The sequence below is a fragment of the Ammodytes marinus genome (assembly GCF_949987685.1).
Source record: "Ammodytes marinus genome assembly, chromosome: 1".
In the NCBI taxonomy this organism is placed as follows: domain Eukaryota; kingdom Metazoa; phylum Chordata; class Actinopteri; order Uranoscopiformes; family Ammodytidae; genus Ammodytes; species Ammodytes marinus.
Genome location: NC_137230.1, coordinates 25,517,269 through 25,538,646, shown reverse-complemented (window position 1 = coordinate 25,538,646; position 21,378 = coordinate 25,517,269). Strand labels below are relative to the sequence as shown.

Genomic DNA, 21,378 nt, shown 5'->3' with positions numbered 1-21,378 from the left:
TTTCAAAGCATAAAGGAAAAAGCAAGCTTAAATGAAACATATACACAGCAATTATTTTCTCTCATTCATCTGTTAATCTTTTGGTCCATCAAATGACACAAAATACAGAAAAATGACCAAGAGTCTGAAACATCTTTAGATTACTCGTTTTTGTCTGATCAGGAAACAGATATTTATTTTGCAAAGATCAACAATACAAAAACAGGCAGCAACTAATGATCAATTAATCAACTCATAGATCCAGTTCTCTTCATTTCTGAGTTATTCGTGGTGTTGTATTTGTTATAATGAATGTGTTTCAAATGCTTTTACACGCTCAACTCAGATAAAAAAAATATCCAGATTAATTATCAATCCAAAACCTAATTCACTGTTGAGAAAAACTCACATCTGAAATAGTCATTCTTTTAGCTGATTGAAATCTAAACAGCTGACGCCCAAATAAGAACGTTGCATTTGCTCAGACTCTCTTAACTGCTCTTCAAGACAACAGCATGCTAGCATTAGCATTTTGAAGGGCACTGACACTAATTAATTCACAGGATGCTAATCGTCTGCATTAATGAAGCCCAGCCTTAAGAAATGTTAGCAAACGTGCCTCACATGTAAAGACAGCTAAACTAGCCATGGGAAACAGGAGACATGTGCGTGTGTGTGTGTGTGTGTGTGTGTGTGTGCGTGCGTGCGTGCGTGTGTGCGTGCGTGTGTCTGTGTGCGTGTGTTTCTCTACATCCATTTGTGTGTGTGTGCATTGTTAATTCCGTGTTAACATGTGTGTTTTCACCGCCTTGTGTTCTCATTAAGGTCTGCTGTTTTACGTGTGGGTGTACTGAGTTTCACAGCACAGGCAGCTAAAATACAAACACAAAACATAATCAAGAACAATGTGAAACTCACTAAACCTCATATTAACTTGTGTTCTTAGGCTGTACTGCAGGTGACCACTCAGAAACCAAGGAATATCAATTTCTTTAAATTAAGACTAACACTCATTCATTTGTACATTAAGCACATGTTTGTTGTCTCAAATGTCATGTAGTTGTTGTATAAACAAAACATTTAATTAATAATCCAACTCACTAACCTAAATGAATACCATTTGTCCCTCAGCGAGACTTCTCCACGCCCTTGGGTGGACCACCCACTCTTATTTAAAGAGGGAAAAGTAGAACATTTGAGTACCGATAGAAGCTGAGTTTTCTATTGATCCCTATAGAATCCAACCCACTGACTGGTCTGGTCCTGCATACTGATACATGCATTACACTCTATAGATCCAACACTGTGTATTTGTCTGTGTTTGTGTACGTGTAAGTGTGCACACATTTTATGTCGGATTTATTTTTGCCCTCATTTTTCATTTACCATGTCATACCTTCTACGCATAACACATAAACTTCCAAAATGTCAAATATGCAGGAATTTGGACTGTTTAATATTGACATTGTTTGACATTACGCTATACCCAACTACCCTAAAAAAGAGAGTGAAGATTGGTGATAAAAGGTCATAACAAAAAACTTCCACCCAGGGGTTTTTACATATTCCACCACCTTCCTACAGGAACACAGTGTTTTTTTGAAAGCTCAATGCAGTTCATAAAAGAGTGCATCATACTGTGTGTGCACATGTGTATGTGTGCGTACATGCACTCAAAGGTCTCCTCCCCTCTGCAGATGTAGTTTTGTATGTGTGTTGGGGTGTGGTGGCCTATCAATAGTTGTCTTGTGATTATTATTTAACATGCATGTAGTCATTGATCGCAGACATTGATCGTAGGTTGGGAGCTAAAGGCCAGCTCACATTAAGACTTTGCCTCCCTAAGGGGCAATATGGAGCGTTTCTCATTGAGGGACATTCTCAGCCTTTACTGCCACATAGGCTGAAACGCACCTTACTTACAGCTCAAAGAGAGATTACAGATGTGTGCAGCCAGATACTTAATGCTCTCTCACACACACACACACACACACACACATTCATATAGACTCTCAGGTGTTCCTGCATCTCTCCATCATTCCACAAGCCCATCTCTTTCTCCTCCGCCCACTCCTCTCTCTATCTGTCCATTCATCACACCCACTGATCCACACTTTAACGAAAGAGAAGGGACCAGACCAGACATGGAATATAAAGCCCTATTCCTCAATTTAATTTCAAATAAAAAATCTTAGGTTTAAAAATCTCCATGACAGATCAATGTTAAAATAATATACTGGCATTTTGAGCAGAAGAGGTGTTTCATTGTAAAGTACTTAAAATAACGTTTTTAAGTGACAACATTTTTTTTTGGAACATCATCCTATAGGCCCGCAGTTAACAACACTGCTTTACAATATATTTCAATGAAAATGTAAAAAAGTATTTTGCACTTACAAAATCACATTCTACTACACCGTAAACAACTCATGTCCAGATTTAGCCGAAAAAGAAAGAACTTTGGATGGGGGATAATACTACAAATGCCAGATCAAAATCAGATATTTCTTTAGTTTTTTTAGTCATGTGTTTGTTCTCCCTTGCTTCTCCAGACTCCATGCACATTGAAGACGTGGATGCGGTGCAGAAGCTGCAGGATGTGCTCCACGAGGCCCTGCAGGACTACGAGGCTTCCCAGCACCAGGAGGACCCTCGCCGGGCGGGCAAGCTGCTCATGACCCTCCCCCTGCTCCGCCAGACCTCCACCAAGGCCGTGCAGCACTTCTACAGCATCAAGCAGGACGGCAAGGTCCCAATGCACAAACTCTTCCTGGAGCTGCTGGAAGCCAAGGTCTGAGGGACGGACGGAAGGGACAGCTAAGACACATACCCAGTCTCAACCGCCTGAGCTTCAACTCAAACTCTCACTTTGAATGACCTCTTGCTCTTTTACACACACACACACACACACACACACACACACACACACACACACACACACACACACACACACTCTTTACACACACACGCACACACTCACACAGAAATATGTCCCTGAAGTACGTCTGCTGACACATCCCCCTATGAATAAACAAGTAACTCAATCTCTTACCCGCACCTCCTAAACCTCCCTCTGCTCTTGACAAAAAGGCCGCTCACTTGACCTTTTGTTTTTTTGGGGGGGAAGATGCTGACAGACTGACCCGCTTATTACCAAAGGGAAGACGATTTTTCCCTTTTCAAACTATTAACAATCACTTAACAGTCACCATTAACCACATTGGAGATGGCCGAACTCTGCATTTAATAACGATTGAGAAGTTATTAATGACAAACACTTAAATGAGGACACGTTTAAAAGAAACTGAAAAACTCTTCCTTTTAGTCCTAAGAGACTGTAACACTGCACTTGTGTCTCCTTCACCCTCCCTGTTTGCCCCCTACAGAGTTTTGTATGTGTTCAAGAAAAAGAAGAAAAGTAGAAGGGGAAAAAAAGAATACTAAAGAAGTATTAATGACGTTTGTTGTCAAATTACACGTACAATGAAAAGTGGACGGATGGACAGAAGGAAAGAAAAGAAGAGGAGATTTGCCCTGCCAAAGAATGGAGCTCATCTATTCAAAGGATGCCAGCAAACTTGACTGTCACTACCCAAAACAAAATGCTTTCTGCTCTCATCTATCAGTGGCTTTCAATGCTGGGCCCTGAAGAGAGCTGCTGGTTTTCCCCCTTCCACCAGTTGTTTAACCTTTTGGTTCTTATGAAAATCAGCAGGGCTCACCAGTGTCAAGGGCCCAGGACTGGAAACCACAGCTCTAAACACTTTCTGGTTCTCCCAAAATTCAGTTTCTGGTTTCCCATAATTCCCCAACTTCAACTAAAACGTTTGTTGTATTTTTCTAGGCCAGGTGACCTCGGCCTCCCAAACCTGTCAGTATTAACATAGTTTTGAGTGTTTTTAACTCTTGACGTGGCTGAAAGTGCTTTCAAATATTCAAACCACTGGAGGTGTGATTGATTGACATGTTATAAGTGGAAAAAAATATGACAGTGAAATAAGACTTGATCTATTATGTTAAGAAATTAATTCCTGCTTGTCCAGCTGGGTAGATGTAGGCTCACTCCACGCTCTCTGTGAATCCGCTATTCTGTCAAAAACGCTCCTCGTCTCTTTGAAACATTTTCAGCCCGCTTAGTGTCCCAGGTTTGTAGCTCTCCACACACAAGACCGTCTGTCATTGTGCCATTTAAGAATAGTCCAGAACATGCTCATTACCCCAAATCCAAAAACTGCAATGTGTCCCTTCAGCACGACCCCCCCCCCCCTTGCTCCGTTTGCTTTCACAACTTTCAGCCCATCTATCGCGTCAGTACTGAGATATGTTTTGATGATGAGGGAGCTTCAGTCACTCAACACAACACAAAGCATAAGGAACGGTGTGCTGACAAAACTGACTGTAAAACAACTCATATTGTTTTGAAACTCCTGCTTTTTTTCTTTATTTCTATCTCTAAAAATAATCTTAGCGACGATACCAGTATTAGGGTTGTAAATAACTGTCATCCTGTATATGACATATAACATGGCTTTTCTTTTTGTTGTTAATATTGTCTTCTTAAAAACTGAATCAATCAATGTCTTTCCTTTTTTCTATCAGCTTGTCCACTTTCAGCAATTATCATATATATATATATATATAAATATAACAAGTAATAATGTATTAACAAATCAGCGTTTATCTTAGAAAAACTCTGAGCGATAGTGGTTTTTAAAGGAGGGGGTTTGTGCATATGGACTAAGTCTGCAATATTAACATAACGTGCCAGTCTTAAATTTGGGAGAGAGAGGACGGAGATTAGAGAAGAGAGTTTGCAGCTTCTCTCTCTCTCTCTCTCTCTCTCTCTCTCTCTGTGTTACTTGCCATAAGCTATTAGACAACAGTCGATATTTTTATTTGTTAGAGACAAAGTTAAGACAGGAACAAATATGGACCAGGAAAGATGCTGCTCCTGTAAAAGCAAGATGAAGAACGGTTATTTTGTGGGGTTGAATAAATAACACAACCAGCTAAATACTTAAAAGATCCAACATCCAGTTTGCAATCATCACATGGTTCTGAGGTTTGCATACAGTATCTCTTGTTACCGGGCTCCTTTTGCGCGTCACTTTTAGACTGGATAAACAAAAAAAACATCATCTGTCATTTTATGCTAACTCGCTTTTCCACTTCTTCTTGTTGAACACTTCATTTGAAATAAATCTGTATGTTTTGAAATGGTCATCTAATTTGATCAAATTAATTTCAATTGTAAAGAGGGAATCCACTACAGAGACATACATTTGTTCTCTTAGCTAGTTATCCATCTAATAGTTTGTTTTGTACTTAAAATGTTCGACATAACACACATTTTAGGTGGATACGATTTAAATTAGAGAAAAATGTAAATGTAAGGTCATTTCCATTCACTTTCTAAAATATGTGTTAAAAGTTTAATGTAAGTGTGTTCAACGACAATACATGGGAAGCTGAGTCTGACATCTAATTATAGTCAAGTTATAAATCACTGATTTCATCATTACAGTAAGATTGCATACTGTGTGGTTGGACTGATCGCAGCTTTAAGAGGTGGGAGACAGTCAAGGGAATTTTTATTTATTTTTGAATCATTGTTGTATGTCATTTCTAAAGCCGAATAAGAATGCCAAAATGTGTAACCTAGATGACGGTGTAATCTAATATAAAATGGCAACTTTTCACAGCTGAGGAGTGCTGCAGTTTTTAAGTGAAGTTGATCTCTTAACATCACATGCTCTGTATCAAACATCAGTATTATTAGTAAGGGGTATTTTTCTCATCCTTCTTAAACATTGTATATTGTAAATTATACAGATTATAATTCTAACATAAGACATTTTATTGTAAACAAAATCAAAAAAAAAAAAGAACAAAAAATGTAGTTCAGCCTCGATGTGTGTTTCATGTTTCGCAGTTTTTTTCTGTCACGGAAAAAAAAAGCCTGTGTTTCTTCAGTTTGATCTGTGTTTTTTGTTATTTAAAAAGTCCTCTATCTGTTCGATTCCTTTCCTCCTCTGTTCAGTCCCTCCAAGGCTTTTTGCTGTGTACTTTTTTCTTGTGGTGATTCCCGTTCTTGTGCTGTGTGCTTCTTCTTTAGACGATACACAGAGTAGAGTAGAGGCCATGCTGTCTGTCTGTGGGATCAGTCTGGGTACAGGATTCTCCCAATGAACCGCGTCGGATATATAAGGCTCTTCTTCTTCTAGGAAAAACGTAACTAGACCACCGAGATCAAATGACAGTATTCATCTTTACCGAATCTATACATAAATAATGAAATATTTAGTATCTAAATGAAGAAACACCATACAAGTATTTTAAAAAGGGATCATTTGTGTAACTTTTCCTGTAGAATAAAACACTATACTGTATATCTTTAGGTTTAAATAACGCTGAGACGAAGAGGACATTTGAGTAAATTCAGAACTGTATGTGACTCTTTTTTGATAAACTCGCTGTACATAACTGCCTCCCATACGGCTCGGCTCCATCATTATCTTCACACTTTCAGCAGTTTAAAAGAGAAAAATATGAAGAGGAAAAACTTGTTCCACTCCCTTCCCCCCATTGTTGTCTCCTGTTTTAAGCTCATTTCCAGAAAAAATATCTTGCTCTACGACAAAATAAAAAAAAGTGATCGACATGTTTCTCTGCTTTGGCCCCCAGAATTAAGAACCTCCTTTAATGAAAATTGTACCTCTTTATACACATTTATAGATTCATAGATTCTGCGCTACAAGTGGCATAAAGTCAAAGATTATAGCACTCATCAAAGGTCTTAAACATTAACATAATGATGTTTTTAGAGAGTAAATATACAATGCAAATTGTTTCACAGGTGCACACAAGGGAAGTCCGCCATGGCAGAGAGGAATTTCCTTTTTGATCATAACTTCAAAACACCATCTCATTGTCAGAAAGATGGAAAGATGTTTGTTTTTTATCATCCGCTGTACATTTATCTACAAATAACTTATAGAAGAAAGGTGCTCTTTTCTTACCATTGTTTCTCTTCTCTTTTCTGTTTTTATTTTGTATTTATTTGTCAGTTGTCAAACAAATCCTGCGTGATGTTGAACAACCCAGCACGATGAAAGATGTCACATGACTCCCTGAGCTGATTAAGGCTGAGCTGGACTGGATTAAAATAAATCAAGTTGGATATTTGCTAGTAGCAGATACTCATACAATTTTGTTTCAAACGTACTTGAATATAAAGTTATCAGTGTCAATCAAGTAATGTTTTGAAATTGTAACCATGCTTGGAGAAAAATAGGAATAAAGCAGGACTACAAAAGAACAAACCCACCAGCTAAAATCAGGAGGGAGATGATGTGATTATTTCAGAGGTTTTGATAAAACTTGCTGCTCATAGCCAATATATTATTTATACAAAGTTGTGTTCCCCTTGGAACATTTTTTTTTTCAAGTTAAACAGTAATAGTTTGATGACAAATGTCTTGTACAATGACAAGACAAGAGTCGCACTTGTCTGGGTTGAGTTATACATCCGAATACTGTTGTAGCTATTAAATTGATCCTGCGGTTAGTGTTAACATATTATGAATGACAAATCCAAACTGGTATTTTCTAAGAGGAGCATTGGACAAGGGACTGTGTTTTTTTTGTTGCAGAGCCATTGATAGAGAGAGTTTGACCTGGTTGCACTTTGGGTTCCATGTTAGCGCCCTCATATCTTGAACTAAGATCCATTAGCTGCGAATACTGTATGTACCAATAGTTAAGCTGGAACAGAATGTTATTTAGGCGTCACGACGAAGCAGGATTGTCAATCTAGCTGCCCTTGAAATCTGCTAAGGCCAAACTGTGTCTATCTACAGCTCTCCTGTGTTTAGTAATTTAGTTGTATTTAATCCCCAAATGAAACTGCCACTTGCGCTGCAGCAAAACCCTGCAGTTTGATTTTGCAAAAGTGAAGAAAATGTTTAAGGGAGAGAGAAAGCTGACAGATTTGGATACAAAGGATATTTAAAAGTGAAAAGGACCCTTTGCCCGGTGGAGAAGAGTTGTGTACAAGAGAGGACCCTGTAGTGTTATTAAAAACATGTCCGTAGATTTTAGATGTGCTTCACATCAGTAAATGAAAAAAAAAAGAAAAAGAAACGATAACCTGTATATTTTTGTGACGTGTATCATACAAGTGTGCTCCAACAATAATGTCCATTTGTGTAAATGTATTTATTTCACATTGTATATATTGATCAATGCAAAAAGAGAGACCTATGATTCTGTAATTTAAAACTACTATGGGTTGAAACATTACATGTGTTACTCCAGACTATGCCTTTCAGGATTATTACAGTAGAGCAATATCAATTAAAACCAGGCTTCCAGTTTTGAAACCTGTCTTTTGTCTCAAATTTTTTTATGTGTGTTTTTGTATTTAGACAGGTACCAAACCATTCATCAACACAACATTTTCTGATAGTTCACAGAGCATGTCTGCCTGTTTGCAGCTGTACTCGAATGCATGATTATATGTACACAGCATTTTGATACAATGGTCAATATTTCCAAATTCTCAGATTACTTTGTATATTGAAAATCATATTTCTAGTCTTCATCTGATGATCACCACAATGATAGGTACAATAATTGGGTATTTATCAGTACTTTGTTAAATTGATAAATTTGTCTCTACTGTCGCCCCGTTACTGTCCTGTTTTTCAACTACCATCTTCTCATGTAAAGTAAAATGAATGAGAGCAAGCAAGAGTGGAAGAGTGGAAAGAGTGAGCTGGAGGGAGGGGAAGAGAGGGGGAGGATGATGGGAGGAACGGGAGGGGGGAAAGGAAGTGGAAGTGGTAACAGCTTGGTGCGGTGGGTGGTTAACTACTGTCCATTCTGAATGGCCAGATCTCCTGCTCTTGCCAAGGGCACCAAATACACACACACACACACACACACACACACACTGATGTACTGTATACAACATCAAAAAGAAGAGATTCTACAAAAGCATGAGCAAACATGACTAGAAAACAATTCAAGGTTTTCTGACTCTTTGTCCCTTTCTTGCTCTGATTATTCAACCGTTGTGTTATAAATAATGAGCCTCTACTCTATTCTTCATTTTTCTTTTCTTTCAGACATCCCTCTCTTTTGCTGTCTACCCATCCCTTCATGTCTCCCTTTTATTCTGTGCCCTCTCTCCCCCCCCCCTCCCTCCCCTAACAGCCAGCAGCAGTAAGTGGGATGCAGAGGCCAGATATTTAATGTAGCAGAGAGCCGTGAAGCGTTTTAAGAAGCCTTTTTCTAACAGGGGGAGCCCTGACCTGCAGGCAAATATTTTTCATCCAGATGACATAAGAGGATATTAGCTGTAAATAGAGCAAGATTTTTAGATTTCCTATTCCTTCTTCTTCTTCTTCTTCTTCTTCTTCTTCTTCTTCTTCTTCTTCTTCTTCTTCTTCTTCTTCTTCTTCTTCTTCTTTCTCTCGGTCTACAATTTCTCTATCTTTTCTATTTGGGATGCTGCCTGGTCACCCAGCCCCTCGGCACATATGTTTTATTTTTTACTTGCTTGCCTTTTGGAGTTCATTTATTTTATTTTATCTTTGATTCATTATTATGATACGATAAAAGCTACTTGAGCATTTCAGCTGCTGTGGGGCTCTTATCGTTAACCTTGTGGAACGCGTGTGAGAGTGGGCTCCACACGCCGCACCGCTAATGGCCAACTGAACTCCTCTCTTCTCCTCCTCCACCTTCTGCCTTCATCTACATCTCCCCCTCTATCTCTATCTCTTTCTCTCTTAGCATCTTTCAATCCTTTATCTTGCTCTTCCGCTATCTCACCTTTTGTCTAATAATCTCACTATATTTCCCACTTGTTGTTTTTTTACTCATTTTGCAATTTCTCACTTCAGTACATTTTGATTTGGATACAAGAAAATACAAGAAAACTCAGCACAGGCCTATTCAACTCTGCAGCATAAGGAATGATCCAGTGTGTTGTGACTGTTTAACCTAAGCACTAAAACGAGGTTAGAACCCTTATCTGTCACTGCTGCTGAGATGAGCTGGGATTTTTCAGTGGTTTTAAAACGCATCCCGTCTTATCAGGCTAACTTTTCAGTCACCATAGCCAAATCAGCCATAGCAGACATTATTTTGGGGGTCCCGCAGGGTTAATTTTTCGGCCCAATTCATTCTCCATTTACATGCATAAAGTTTCACAGTTATACCACTGACACACAGTTATGGCTCCCCATAACACCTAATGGCACCATTAGTCTACTAGACAGTCGTATAATCTGCCTTGCAGATATAAAGCGTTGAATATTTCCAATATTTCTACAGCTTAAAGAATCCAAATCAAAAGGATAAAATCCCTTCCGATTCACATTACTCAATTCCATTTACTGAAGAAATGAGCTACGCTCATGATACACAAGGCAGGTATTTGATTTGGCAGAACTTATAGACAACAGCCTGATTACAGGAGAACCTTTGATCAATGAAACTAGTTTGCAATGTAAGAGTGTCTTCCATCGTTAAAATGTGTTGTGCATGGGATCCTGACGTAAACTAGCTTACTCCAGGAAGCTTCTTTTTTGGTAACTTAACTCAATTTGGCCAAGTCAAGTCAAGTCATTTTTATCTACATAGGCCAAAATCACAAATTACAATTTCTCTCAGGGTGCTTCACAACTAGCATACAACACCATATGTCCTTGACTCTGTCCTTGAGACGGAAAAACTCACAGATAGAAGAAATTAGAAAGAGTCAAGAGAAGACCATTAGTAAAATGAAGTATGAGAGTAGACATTACAGTATCACTCTTCAAAAGCATGCCAAACAATAGAAACTAAAATAATGATTAACTCATGAACACAGACAAAAGCTTGATTATGAGGTAAAGATAAGAGTGAAGTGTTTATATAAACATGTATAAAGAAAAACAACAAGCAACAATTATTGGGTCACATACAATACTAACAGCGACTTTTTTCCAATGAATGAGGAACATATAGTTACACAGTTGCACAAATAGCCTGCCTCATTCAGACCTCATACTGGTTGCTGCACTTTTATGGGTTTGGGAGCTAGTCTGGATGGGATTTTCTTCTCCTAATATGGTGGCAAACAGGGTCAGTCTCCAAGGGTGACCATATCTGTTTTAGGTGCTGTGACCTGTAAAGTGCTAATGTGTGGCAGCTTCACACTGATGGTGCTTCAAAGGCCTGTTTTGGGGCTCTTTAAGCCCCCCCCCCCTCCCCCCACCACCCACCCACCCGCCCGTGTGTGTGTATATATACGTATATATATATTTATATATATATATATGTGTGTAGGGAGAGGGGGTTGGTGGTTGGCATGTGTGATCTATTATTTTACAATATTGTGGGGTCCACATGTGGTCATATATAAGCTCTATTTGTATGTCTACATTTCTGTGTGTGTGTGTGTGTGTGTGTGTGTGTGTGTGTGTGTGTGTGTGTGTGTGTGTGTGTGTGTGTGTCTTATCCCCATATTCCCTTGTATCAGTGGGAGTGTTCCCTTGGGTTTCACAGGCCTAGTGACATGGACTCACGGTGGTAATGGCCTTTCACAGCATCTAGCTCCCCTGACACACACACACACACACACACACACACACACACACACACACAGGCACCCGTAAACACGCACACACACACACACACACACAAACACACTGCAATAGGGATATGGACAGTAACAAATATGGGCACAGATGGAGAAAAATGCCCAATAACATATTTCAGTGTACGAAAAGTCCAGAAAGGGCACATTGAATATAATTTATGTATGAAACACACAGTGACATAATTGTTGTTCGTGGGAGTCCCTCTAACTATTTTTCCAAATAAATCACCATCTGGTCATTTTTTTCTTATTTTAATATTAATTTTCTCTGAATAGTTTCTTGTTATTAAATCATTCATAAAAAGAAGAGATAAATAGAAAGCATGTCGGCAAAAATTAAGAAATTGCAATAAGAAATGATGAGTAAATTTCTTCGATTCTGTCTGCTCTCCTTGACCTGTTCTCTCCATTGACCCTCTTTCCATCAAATCGCATATGGCCTACTTAGCTTACATGCTAACTAGCTCGTCTGTGCGATGATTTACTTTGTCCTATGTTCTCTCCCCCTTTTGACGCTTTGTCTCTTATTCTCCTCATTGGCTACGTTTCTTTCTCATCATTATTTGCGGTTCTCTTCATTCTTATTTGTCATTCCTTTTTATAACTGATTCACTGTAACTATAAATCACATATGTTGACTCGCCTCACTTCTTTTTCTCTCCTCTTTTCCATTTTTCCAAACATACCGTCCTCTTGTGTCACCCCATTCTCCAGCTATACCGCTCTCTTTCCCCGTTCTGCCCCCCATCCCTCCATCTCAGGGGGTGTAAAGTGGCTTAGGGGGCTGCGTGTGTCTGAGCAGCATGTGCGAGCTATAAGAGGGTCAGCTGTCTATTTGCACTTTTAACGTCCCAACTCTATATACGATGGGCCATTTATTCTCGCTCTCCTCTCTCTTTCCCTCTCCCCCTTCTAATACCTCTTTCTGTGTCTATTACTCTCTATCTCCCTCTGAGGACAGTAAATGTTTTAACTCTCCATTCTATGGGCCATTCATTAAGTTAGTGTACTTTAATAAATAGTCTGATGTGTCACTGGCCAGTGAATTAGTGGCACTTAAAATCACCCACTAGTGGCCAATAGATTGCTGGAAGGTTTGATATGCAGCGGCCACTTTTCCTCAGAAAACCAATTAGGGCTTACCAGGCCTGATATGTTCACTAATAACACGTGATGGTATTTAAAGCAAAAACAGTCCAATTGCACAACAGCACAATAACAAATAGATTTTATCTTTAATAAATGAAAGGCCGACTGTAATTCATTATCACTTTAGCCTCGGAAAAAAACGAATAACTTGCATGCGTCAAATCCAACAGGCTACAGTTTGCAGCCCATATAGAGTCTGTTCTACAGCACAACATTTTATCAATGCAACATTCAGTGACAATGCAAGAAGCAGTGTTCCTTCCTTTTCTTTAACAATGTGAAAAGTAAAGGTGTGGTGACAGGAGTTGTGAATGGGTGTGTGTTTAGCATGTCTGAATTGGGTTCCCGAAACAGACCAATCAGACTGCTCTTGTGTTTTTTATAAAGTTCTACACATCATGGTGGCCGACAAGTGCAAATGCGCTACTAAAGCCAAAAACATTTCCATTTGGAGAAGTGTGCTATATCTTTAGAAATGACTCGGAAACACATTCAAATATGAAACGATGCAAAACAAACAAACCCTGAAAACAAATACAACATACAATCACTTCATATCCAATCAACACAACAGGTTGGAACAACTTGATTTTCAACTCAGTAGAGATAGAGCTGTTGTGACCAGAGAAGGGCGTAATAGAACACAACCACCTTGAAATGTGAAGCACTTGTGTGTCGAAACACATGACAACTGAAATATAAGGTACAGCTAAGGTGTGCCTAAGGTAAGGTCAATACCTTTTTACTGCAGCACGGTAGCCTATATTAGGCCTTTCACACCAAAATGAACCAAGAGTCAGTTCCAGGCTGGTGTTGGGGTCAGTTCAAAACTGGTTACAGCCTTATCCCAGTTATGAACCGGTTGGTTTCACATCGACCGGAGACAGCCATGGAGCCGGCAAGAGAGCAACGTCATGACGTCACTGTAAACGTGTGTGTACGTCACCCGACGCCGCTGCTCTTGTGGCTAACGCTAAAGCTACCGCTAGCTTTAAGCACAACAACAGCGGCGAACACGTCTTATTTTTACACTTGTTGGCTCTCGCTTTGCTTTCTTAAGCAAACAGGACCCATACAGCGTATTCTCGCCGGTCAATTTGATCGCTACATTCGGTAATTATGTTATGTTTACGTCTCGTAGTAGCGGTGTTTTTAAATATGGCGGGCATGAGGTTTGAGTTGCTCTGGTTGGTCAGGATAATCCCTCCCCCAACCGTTCGCGCAAGCAGTTCTTATCAAACCCTGCTCAATCCTGGGGTATGAGTTCCCCCGGTTTTTACGGCCCGGAGCAGGCTCTCTGGCGGTGTGAAACCAAAACACTGGCTCTAACTCCGAACAAGCCCAGAACTAGCTCCGATTTTGCGGCGGTGTGAAAGGCCTATATGAAACCATTTGAGGTCAGCAAAAACTAGAAATTTAGTAGGTGTAGGGTTCGGGAAATAGGCTACCAACCTACCTACATGCTGCAAAAGTAGAAACCATTCATAGTTAAACCAACAAAAAAAACTAATCTGAATCAAATACAACAATGGATGTGTTCTGCAAATAAAATGTGCAAAATAAATTAAAATACAAATACACTAACAGGAAACACTCTGCAAATACAGAACGTATGCAAAGTCCAAATCGCATAAACCACGGAAGAAAAAATGCAACAGAAAACCCACTGAGAAAATATTGTGTTTAGCCATTTTTATCTATCCAAAAATTGTGTAAATATCTTTTACACAATTTAATTTCTTCTTCTTCTATTGAGACATGGTGAGACGCGTTACTGAACACAGTGGATGATTTTAATAAGCATGGAACACTAGAATGGATATTAAAATACATGGGGCTGTGCAGAAGGTAGAATGAGTTGGACCCTGCTGGAGTCATTGTTTACAGTCGGGAAATACGTCATTCTCAGTTTCTATCATTAAAAAAAGTATTGGTATGTTGATTTAAAATCATGGTATGCTCAAATGCAAACTGATATTTTCAAAGCATAAAACTTGTGATATTTTCTTTCGAAACGCTACTTGAATTAGGTGTGAACATGATTCAAACTTAAGATACATTTCTCCCAAGATATTAGTTATTAGTGACTGTAGATTCACTGAAGGCAACGTTTGTACTCCAATACAGTGAGTGACTAGGCTGTTTGCTTTGGAATGAGTTATTATTTTCAGTTGTTCAACTTGTTCCTCTAAATTCTTCCCTCTCGTGTCCAGAAATCCATCAATTCAGCATAGGTTTTACTTCCAGCAAACGTTTAATATTTCATTCTGCACTGCACCTATATCGCTGCACTGCACTGCAATATATTCTATGACTGTTTTAAAGAAAATAAATAAACAAATGATGTGCATTTAGTAGGTTGATTCCTATGGGTGAAACTAAGTGATCATAGTGGCTGAAGTGCCCCAAGCTAATAATATATCCATGACAGGGAAAAGGTGATTGGCATAAGCAAAGTGTGTGTGTGTGTGTGTGTGTGTGTGTGTGTGTGTGTGTGTGTGTGTGTGTGTGTGTGTGTGTGTGTGTGTGTGTGTGTGTGTGTGTGTGTGTGTGCGCGTGCGTGCGTTCGTGCGTGCGTGTGTGTGTGTGTGTTTGGGGGGGCGGGGGAGCGGGGGCTGGATGATTATGTGTATGTGCATTGTCAAGAGAGGCAGGAGGTTAATTCAATCCTATAGAAACACAGCATGGAGGGGATTGGACAGCACAGCCCTGAGGGTGTCACTGGCCTCAACCCCAATAGGGGGCAGGTAGGGAAGCGTGCACACTCACATTCACACACACACACACACACACACACACACACTATGGACCCTGTGACTTAAGGGTAGAAATCTGAAAAGCCTGGGAAAAGCCAAATTGTTTTCATATCTAGTTTCTGGTGCATTTCATTTAGAGCCAAGGAGGATAAATGAGGAACATGGATTAAAATATATAGAGTGCATGAGAAAAAAACCTGCATAAAACAAGGACATGAAAGAGGAGGACATTTAGAGACGAGCGGTGATGGAGGACAGTAAGAGGGATTGAGGGCATATGGAGGGGAGAAGTGAAGGAAGGAAGGAAGGAAAGAATGAGTGGGGTCTGTGGAGAAAGGGAAGTATGGGAGGGGAGTACGAGTATAGGACAGCACTGACCAAAATAGAGTATAGACAGCAGTATGACCAAGCCCCAACCACAGAGAGTACCAGCATCCAATGCGGAAGTGACAAAAAATGTAGTTCACCGAGTGGCCACTAATAGGTGGTACAAAAACAGAGCAATTTCTCATTGACTCCTTTGTTAAATAGGACGTTTTCACAGCATTATTAAACATATTTATGGCCTGGTTCAAAAAAACATTCTTGTCTGTATGTTTAGGTCATACAGTCATGCCCGAAATTATTCATACACCTGGCAAATTTAGACTTAAATGTACTTTTATTCAACCAGCAAGTTGTTTCTTGATTGGAAATGACACAGGCTTCTCCCAGAAGATAATAAGACGATGTACAAGAGGCATCATTGTGGGATAAAAAAAAAAATTCAGCGTTTATTTACATTTGAACAAAAAGTGTTATGTCCAAAATTATTCATACCTTTCTCAATAATCAATAGAAAAGCCCTTATTGGCTATTACAGCAATCAAACACTTTCTATAATTGCTAGTCAGCTTTTTGCATGTCTCCACTGGTATTTTTTTAAAGTAATGAAGAAGTATTGTGTACTCATTACTTTAAAAAATGCAATGTAAAACTACAGAACAAAAAGGAACACACTAAATGACAACACTTCAATTCACTACTACCTACTAGTAGGCTACTGTGCATTAGGTTGAGGCTGCTAGGTTCGGTCAGGTTCTCACGACTCCCTCACGTGACGTATTTGAATGCTGAAAACTTTTTAGCAGGGTAGCTCAAAAACGCCACTTTTCTCTCAGAATGTACATAGGCTACTTGTGTTTTGAAAAACATATAAAATCCTTCATACTCTTTTTGAATGGGCATGTCCAGAATAGGTTATGAATCAATATTTTTTTTTTTTACCTGCAAGTTGCTCTGTGTGTAACCCATTGGCTGTGTCTTATTTAAGGGGCGCGGTCTATGCGGTCTATGAAGGCCATAGCCTGTGAAGGCCGATTCGAAGGCCGAACGAGCGTTGTTAAACGAGACGGTCTCCGCAGGTCTCCGTTTACGAGCATTTCCGGTTTGCGTAACAAGCCGTTACCTTGCGTGACGACTCGACGCTCCTGTGCTGCCTAGCAACCCTGATTGCTGCCAACGGAAACAGCCTTGTCAACGGAGGAAAAAAGAAAAAGAAGTTGCCTACCAGACGAAAAGAAAAAAAAGTACAAAAAAAAAGAAAGGAAGATAAAAGTTGAAGATGGAGCAACATGTTGCTGTTTTGTTATTTTTTATTTTATTTTATGCCATCTCTGAAAAAAAACAATATGTTGGGCCTCGAAGGATACATCTGTTGAAGCCTTCAAAACCGTAGCCTTTGCGCACCGCTATGACGCAATCGGTCTTCAAATGCAGCCTTCGTATTGCCTGGCATTCCCAGACCTGCCACTAGGCGCTGGCAAATTTTATTTGCTGCGCCTGTTTGTGTTTTTGTATGGTTGGTAGGCTTTGCCTTTTTTATGCCAAATGAAGGATAGGCTACATCATTGTGGCCAAACAATTCAATTTAGTTTCATCTGACCATAAAACAGAAGACCAGAAGTCTTCTTCTTTGTCCAGATGAGCATTTGCAAAGTTCAAGCGGGCTTTTGTGTGCCTTATCTGGAGAAGTGGCATCCTCCTTGTTCTGCGTCCAAGGAACCCAGCAGTGTGCAATGTCCGTTGTATTGTCTGCCTTGAGATGTTGCCTCCAGCAGAGCCATGATTAACCAGGATGGCCTTGGTGGGGTGATCCTAGGATTATTTTTCACCTCTCTCACTATCTTCCTGGCCAGTACAGTTGTAACTTTTGCTTCCGACCACGTCCTCTGAGATCTCCCACAATGCGGAATTTCTTGTATTTTTTTAATAATACGACAACGACCCAAAACACAAAGCAAAAGTGGTGAAGAAATGTTAAGCGGACAAACACATTAACGTTTTACAGTGGCCCAGCAAGAGTCCTGACTTGAATTCAATTGAGAATCTGTGGAGGGAGCTAAAGATCAGAGGGATGGCAGTGAGACCCTCCAAACTGAAAGAGTTTGAGCTCATTGCTAAAGATGAATGGGCAAAAATACTAGTGGAGACATACTAAAAGCTGGTCAGCAATTATAGGAAGCGTTTGATTGCAGTAATAGCCAATAAAGGTTTTTTCTATTGATTATTGAGAAGGGTATGAATAATTTTGGACATGCCACTTTTTGTTCAAATGTGAATAAAAGCTGAAAAATAATATTTTTCACATGATGCCTCTTGTGCCCCTTTCACACCGCCGCAAAATCGGAGCTAGTTCCGAGCTAGAGCCAGTGTTTTGGTTTCACACCGCCAGAGACCCGGCTCCGGGCTGTAAAAACCGGTTCAACCCCAGCCCCAGGATTGAGCTGATGGTGACACGCATAGGCCAGGACGATTGGATGCAGTTGAATAAACTGAGGTCAGCCCGGATGCTACATCCATTTTATATACTATCTATGAGTATGAAGCATCTGGTGGAGGGACATGGAAGAGAATTTCTAAATAAACCTTACACCAGTGCAGCAATATTAATTTTGAGTCAAACAAGAATAGTTCCCAACTAAGTATGTTGCTGTTGTATTTTTGAAATTTGATATACGTATATGCATATTTGCTGCAAGTTACTGTAAATTACATTTGAAAGATAGAAGAAGACAGTTACAGTTAATTAGCTTGGCATGTATTTTGTGCCAGCCTCTAGGAGTCATTGTGATGGTGCATTTCAAGGCACTGCCTATCTAGCTTTGCTTTGTAGCCATGGTGTTGGTCTATTGATAACTATCCTGCCCTATGGTCCTTAGCCATTTGGCCTTAGACTAAATCCATATCTGATTGTGATGGATTCTGCTGAGAATTTCTCCACTTTGATTAAGTCTACTTCATCTGAGGTGATTGATATATATATATTATTTTTTATGGATGTTGGTGTTGTTGTGTTTGACCTCTGGTAGTGCCAGCATGTATCCTAAAGGTGTTATTAGATATGAAGAATATACAGTACATTTGAGTGAGGAACATTGAATCTAAACAGTGTTTATTTACAAGAAAACTTCACAATGGGCCTTTAACATATTTGCTTACAGTATGTGCATGTGTATACAATACATGCTAATATATGTGCACAAAGACATGCACACACACTGAAAAATAATCTGCAATCAATGGCAGATGAATGATGAGCTAAAATTCAGGAGTTAAAATTGCTTTTGAATGCATCCAGGCTAGAACAGATGTGTGTGTGTGTGCACGTCCGTGCATGCATGTATGTGTGGGTTTGTGGACAACCTAATATTGTATTTTGCTTAAAAACACACAGCCCGACCATCAATTTATTCCACTTTTTCTAATCAGCAGCAAGGCCAAGGATGTCTCCATACATATTCATGCTGCTCTGGAGACTCAGAGAGACGATACATTTACAGCCCACATTTACCATATTACCCTTAATGTTATTAGACCGGCAAACACAATTTAGCCAAATATAAGTCATACATAAGTAATTTATAAAATGAGACAATATTAATTGTGCGATCGTCATCCGGTTTTAATCCCGTTTGTGTGATAGCACTTCAATCTCTGGAATTGAATGCGCCTGGCTGAATATATTAGTACAATCAATGTATGACTAGATTCTCTGTCATGTGGACACACTGCAAAGCTATGCAGATGTCTTATGAGGAGAGGATATGAGAAACTCTTTTGGGCTAACAAAGCTCTTGATGATCATAGCATATCTGACACAGCATATCTGTCATGTTCACCCTTAACAAGGAAAGAAGGGAAGTAAAAAGAGGGAATATGACTTGTGATGCTAAAAGAGAAGGTTCAAATATCTTTTCTGGGTAAATGGTTGTCCTATGTTTATGAACATTTGACTGTTTAGAGATGCAGAGGCTGTCAACAACCAGGTTTTTTTCCTGATGCTTTTCTATGCATTAGAATCACACCATTTAATTGGCTGCTGAAGAAAGTCAGGTAACTCATAAGTCTGAGATGACTCCACGTGACTTCACATATACAGGTATGTACAGATACGATTAGGGCCTCTATTTAACAGGGACTATTTTTTACTTTAAGTAAATATTAAAATATCAAGTACAATTTTCCTGACTCTCCATTCAAAGTAATTCTCTTCCCTTCCTTTTCTCTTGTTCCCTCTTTTGATCCCCCCTTCCTTCTCCACCCCTTTCCTCTCTACCTCTCTCCTAGCCCCTAGCCGCCTCCCCTCGCCTCCTCTCCCCTCCCTTTGCTCCTCTCTGCCTGGTATTGATTAGAAGGCGAACCTCTAATCTCCTTAAGGTCATTAGGAACACTTAATTAAAACCTAGTTAGAATGCCTTTGTTCAGCCAAAGCAAATTGCAGCTGTTCAAACGCGATTAGTATGATAACGTAAAAAACTTGTCGGCAGGGAAAAATATAAGAGAGGGTCCTTTTTTTGTAGAAATGTTTACACAATTTAAAATGCAGAGCGCTTAAACACACAGCGGAAGCCTAAACTACTGTAGACTTATGCTCCTGCTTCTGCTGTGTGTGTGTTGAGGGGATTGTTTAGATTTTGCTTGTAGGCTTAGCTACTGGAGAAAGCATGTAAAAATGTAATTTAGAACATTTGCTTTAAATTAGCTGTTGTATGGGGCTGAAATGAAACAAGAAAGATTCTAAATAAATAAATAAACAAATCAGAAAAAGGTCAAATATTTCATAACATACAAGATTTTATGAAGACAGTTTTCACATATAAATACTTTAAAATATTGTTTTTTTTTCCGAATATTTCTCAGGACATTCACAGAAGCTAAAGAATAGCCTATGTGGTTTGGTCAGTTTTGCATGTGTTGCTTCATCATTGACACACAGGTCTACATATAATTAGTTATTTCATGCATTACATTTTATAGATCATGCTTTCAATTAACACAACTCCCTATACTTTTATTTTTATGCATTACGTATTATTTTAATATTGTTTTAATGTTATTAATTTTCCCTTTTTGTGGGGCAAAGAGGGTTCTAGATTCCCAATGTTTCAGCATCTCTGTCTCTCTCTTTCATGCACTATTGCAGAAAAGGTTGCAAAAAGGGTTAAAAAAGGTAGGCTAAATAGGCAATATCTAGCATCCCTATCTTTGCAAAACCTAAGCCTATGTGGAGTTAAGTTAAGTAACCTATAGGCATACATAGTATTAACAAGGCTTGCACAATGTTTTACAAAGGCTATATATACGGTAGGCCTATGTGTTAGGCCTAAAAGCATTCGTGTTTGTAAGAGGTAGGCCTATATACAAACAGGTTGTAACTTATGGGTCCATTGTAGACTATGAGAACACAACACTTTCCACAATCTCTAATACCCTAAGAATGAATGTAGGCCTATGAAATATCTCTCCAAACTTCATCATGTTCAGGGTGTCTTGGTTGTTTCAAGCATTGCTATAAAGCATTCC

The 21,378-nt window shown here is 39.3% G+C and overlaps 2 protein-coding genes across 7 annotated transcripts in view; both read left to right on the top strand.

The window, feature by feature from the left end:
• The window catches only part of esrrga (estrogen-related receptor gamma a), a gene marked incomplete at both ends in the record, with an annotated part of 68,530 nt that extends 65,754 nt beyond the window's left edge, over window positions 1–2,776 (top strand). For all 6 annotated transcript variants that reach the window (XM_080038604.1, XM_080038603.1, XM_080038602.1 and 3 more), the window contains one exon: window positions 2,532–2,776. In XM_080038604.1, coding sequence (XP_079894730.1) covers window positions 2,532–2,776 — 245 coding nt within the window. The remainder of the gene's footprint in view (window positions 1–2,531) is intronic.
• Window positions 2,777–15,462: 12,686 nt separating this feature from the next.
• The window catches only part of ush2a (Usher syndrome 2A (autosomal recessive, mild)), a gene marked incomplete at both ends in the record, with an annotated part of 196,702 nt that continues 190,786 nt past the window's right edge, over window positions 15,463–21,378 (top strand). The window contains one exon of the mRNA XM_080028654.1: window positions 15,463–15,525. Within this exon, the coding sequence (XP_079884780.1) occupies window positions 15,463–15,525 (63 nt within the window). The remainder of the gene's footprint in view (window positions 15,526–21,378) is intronic.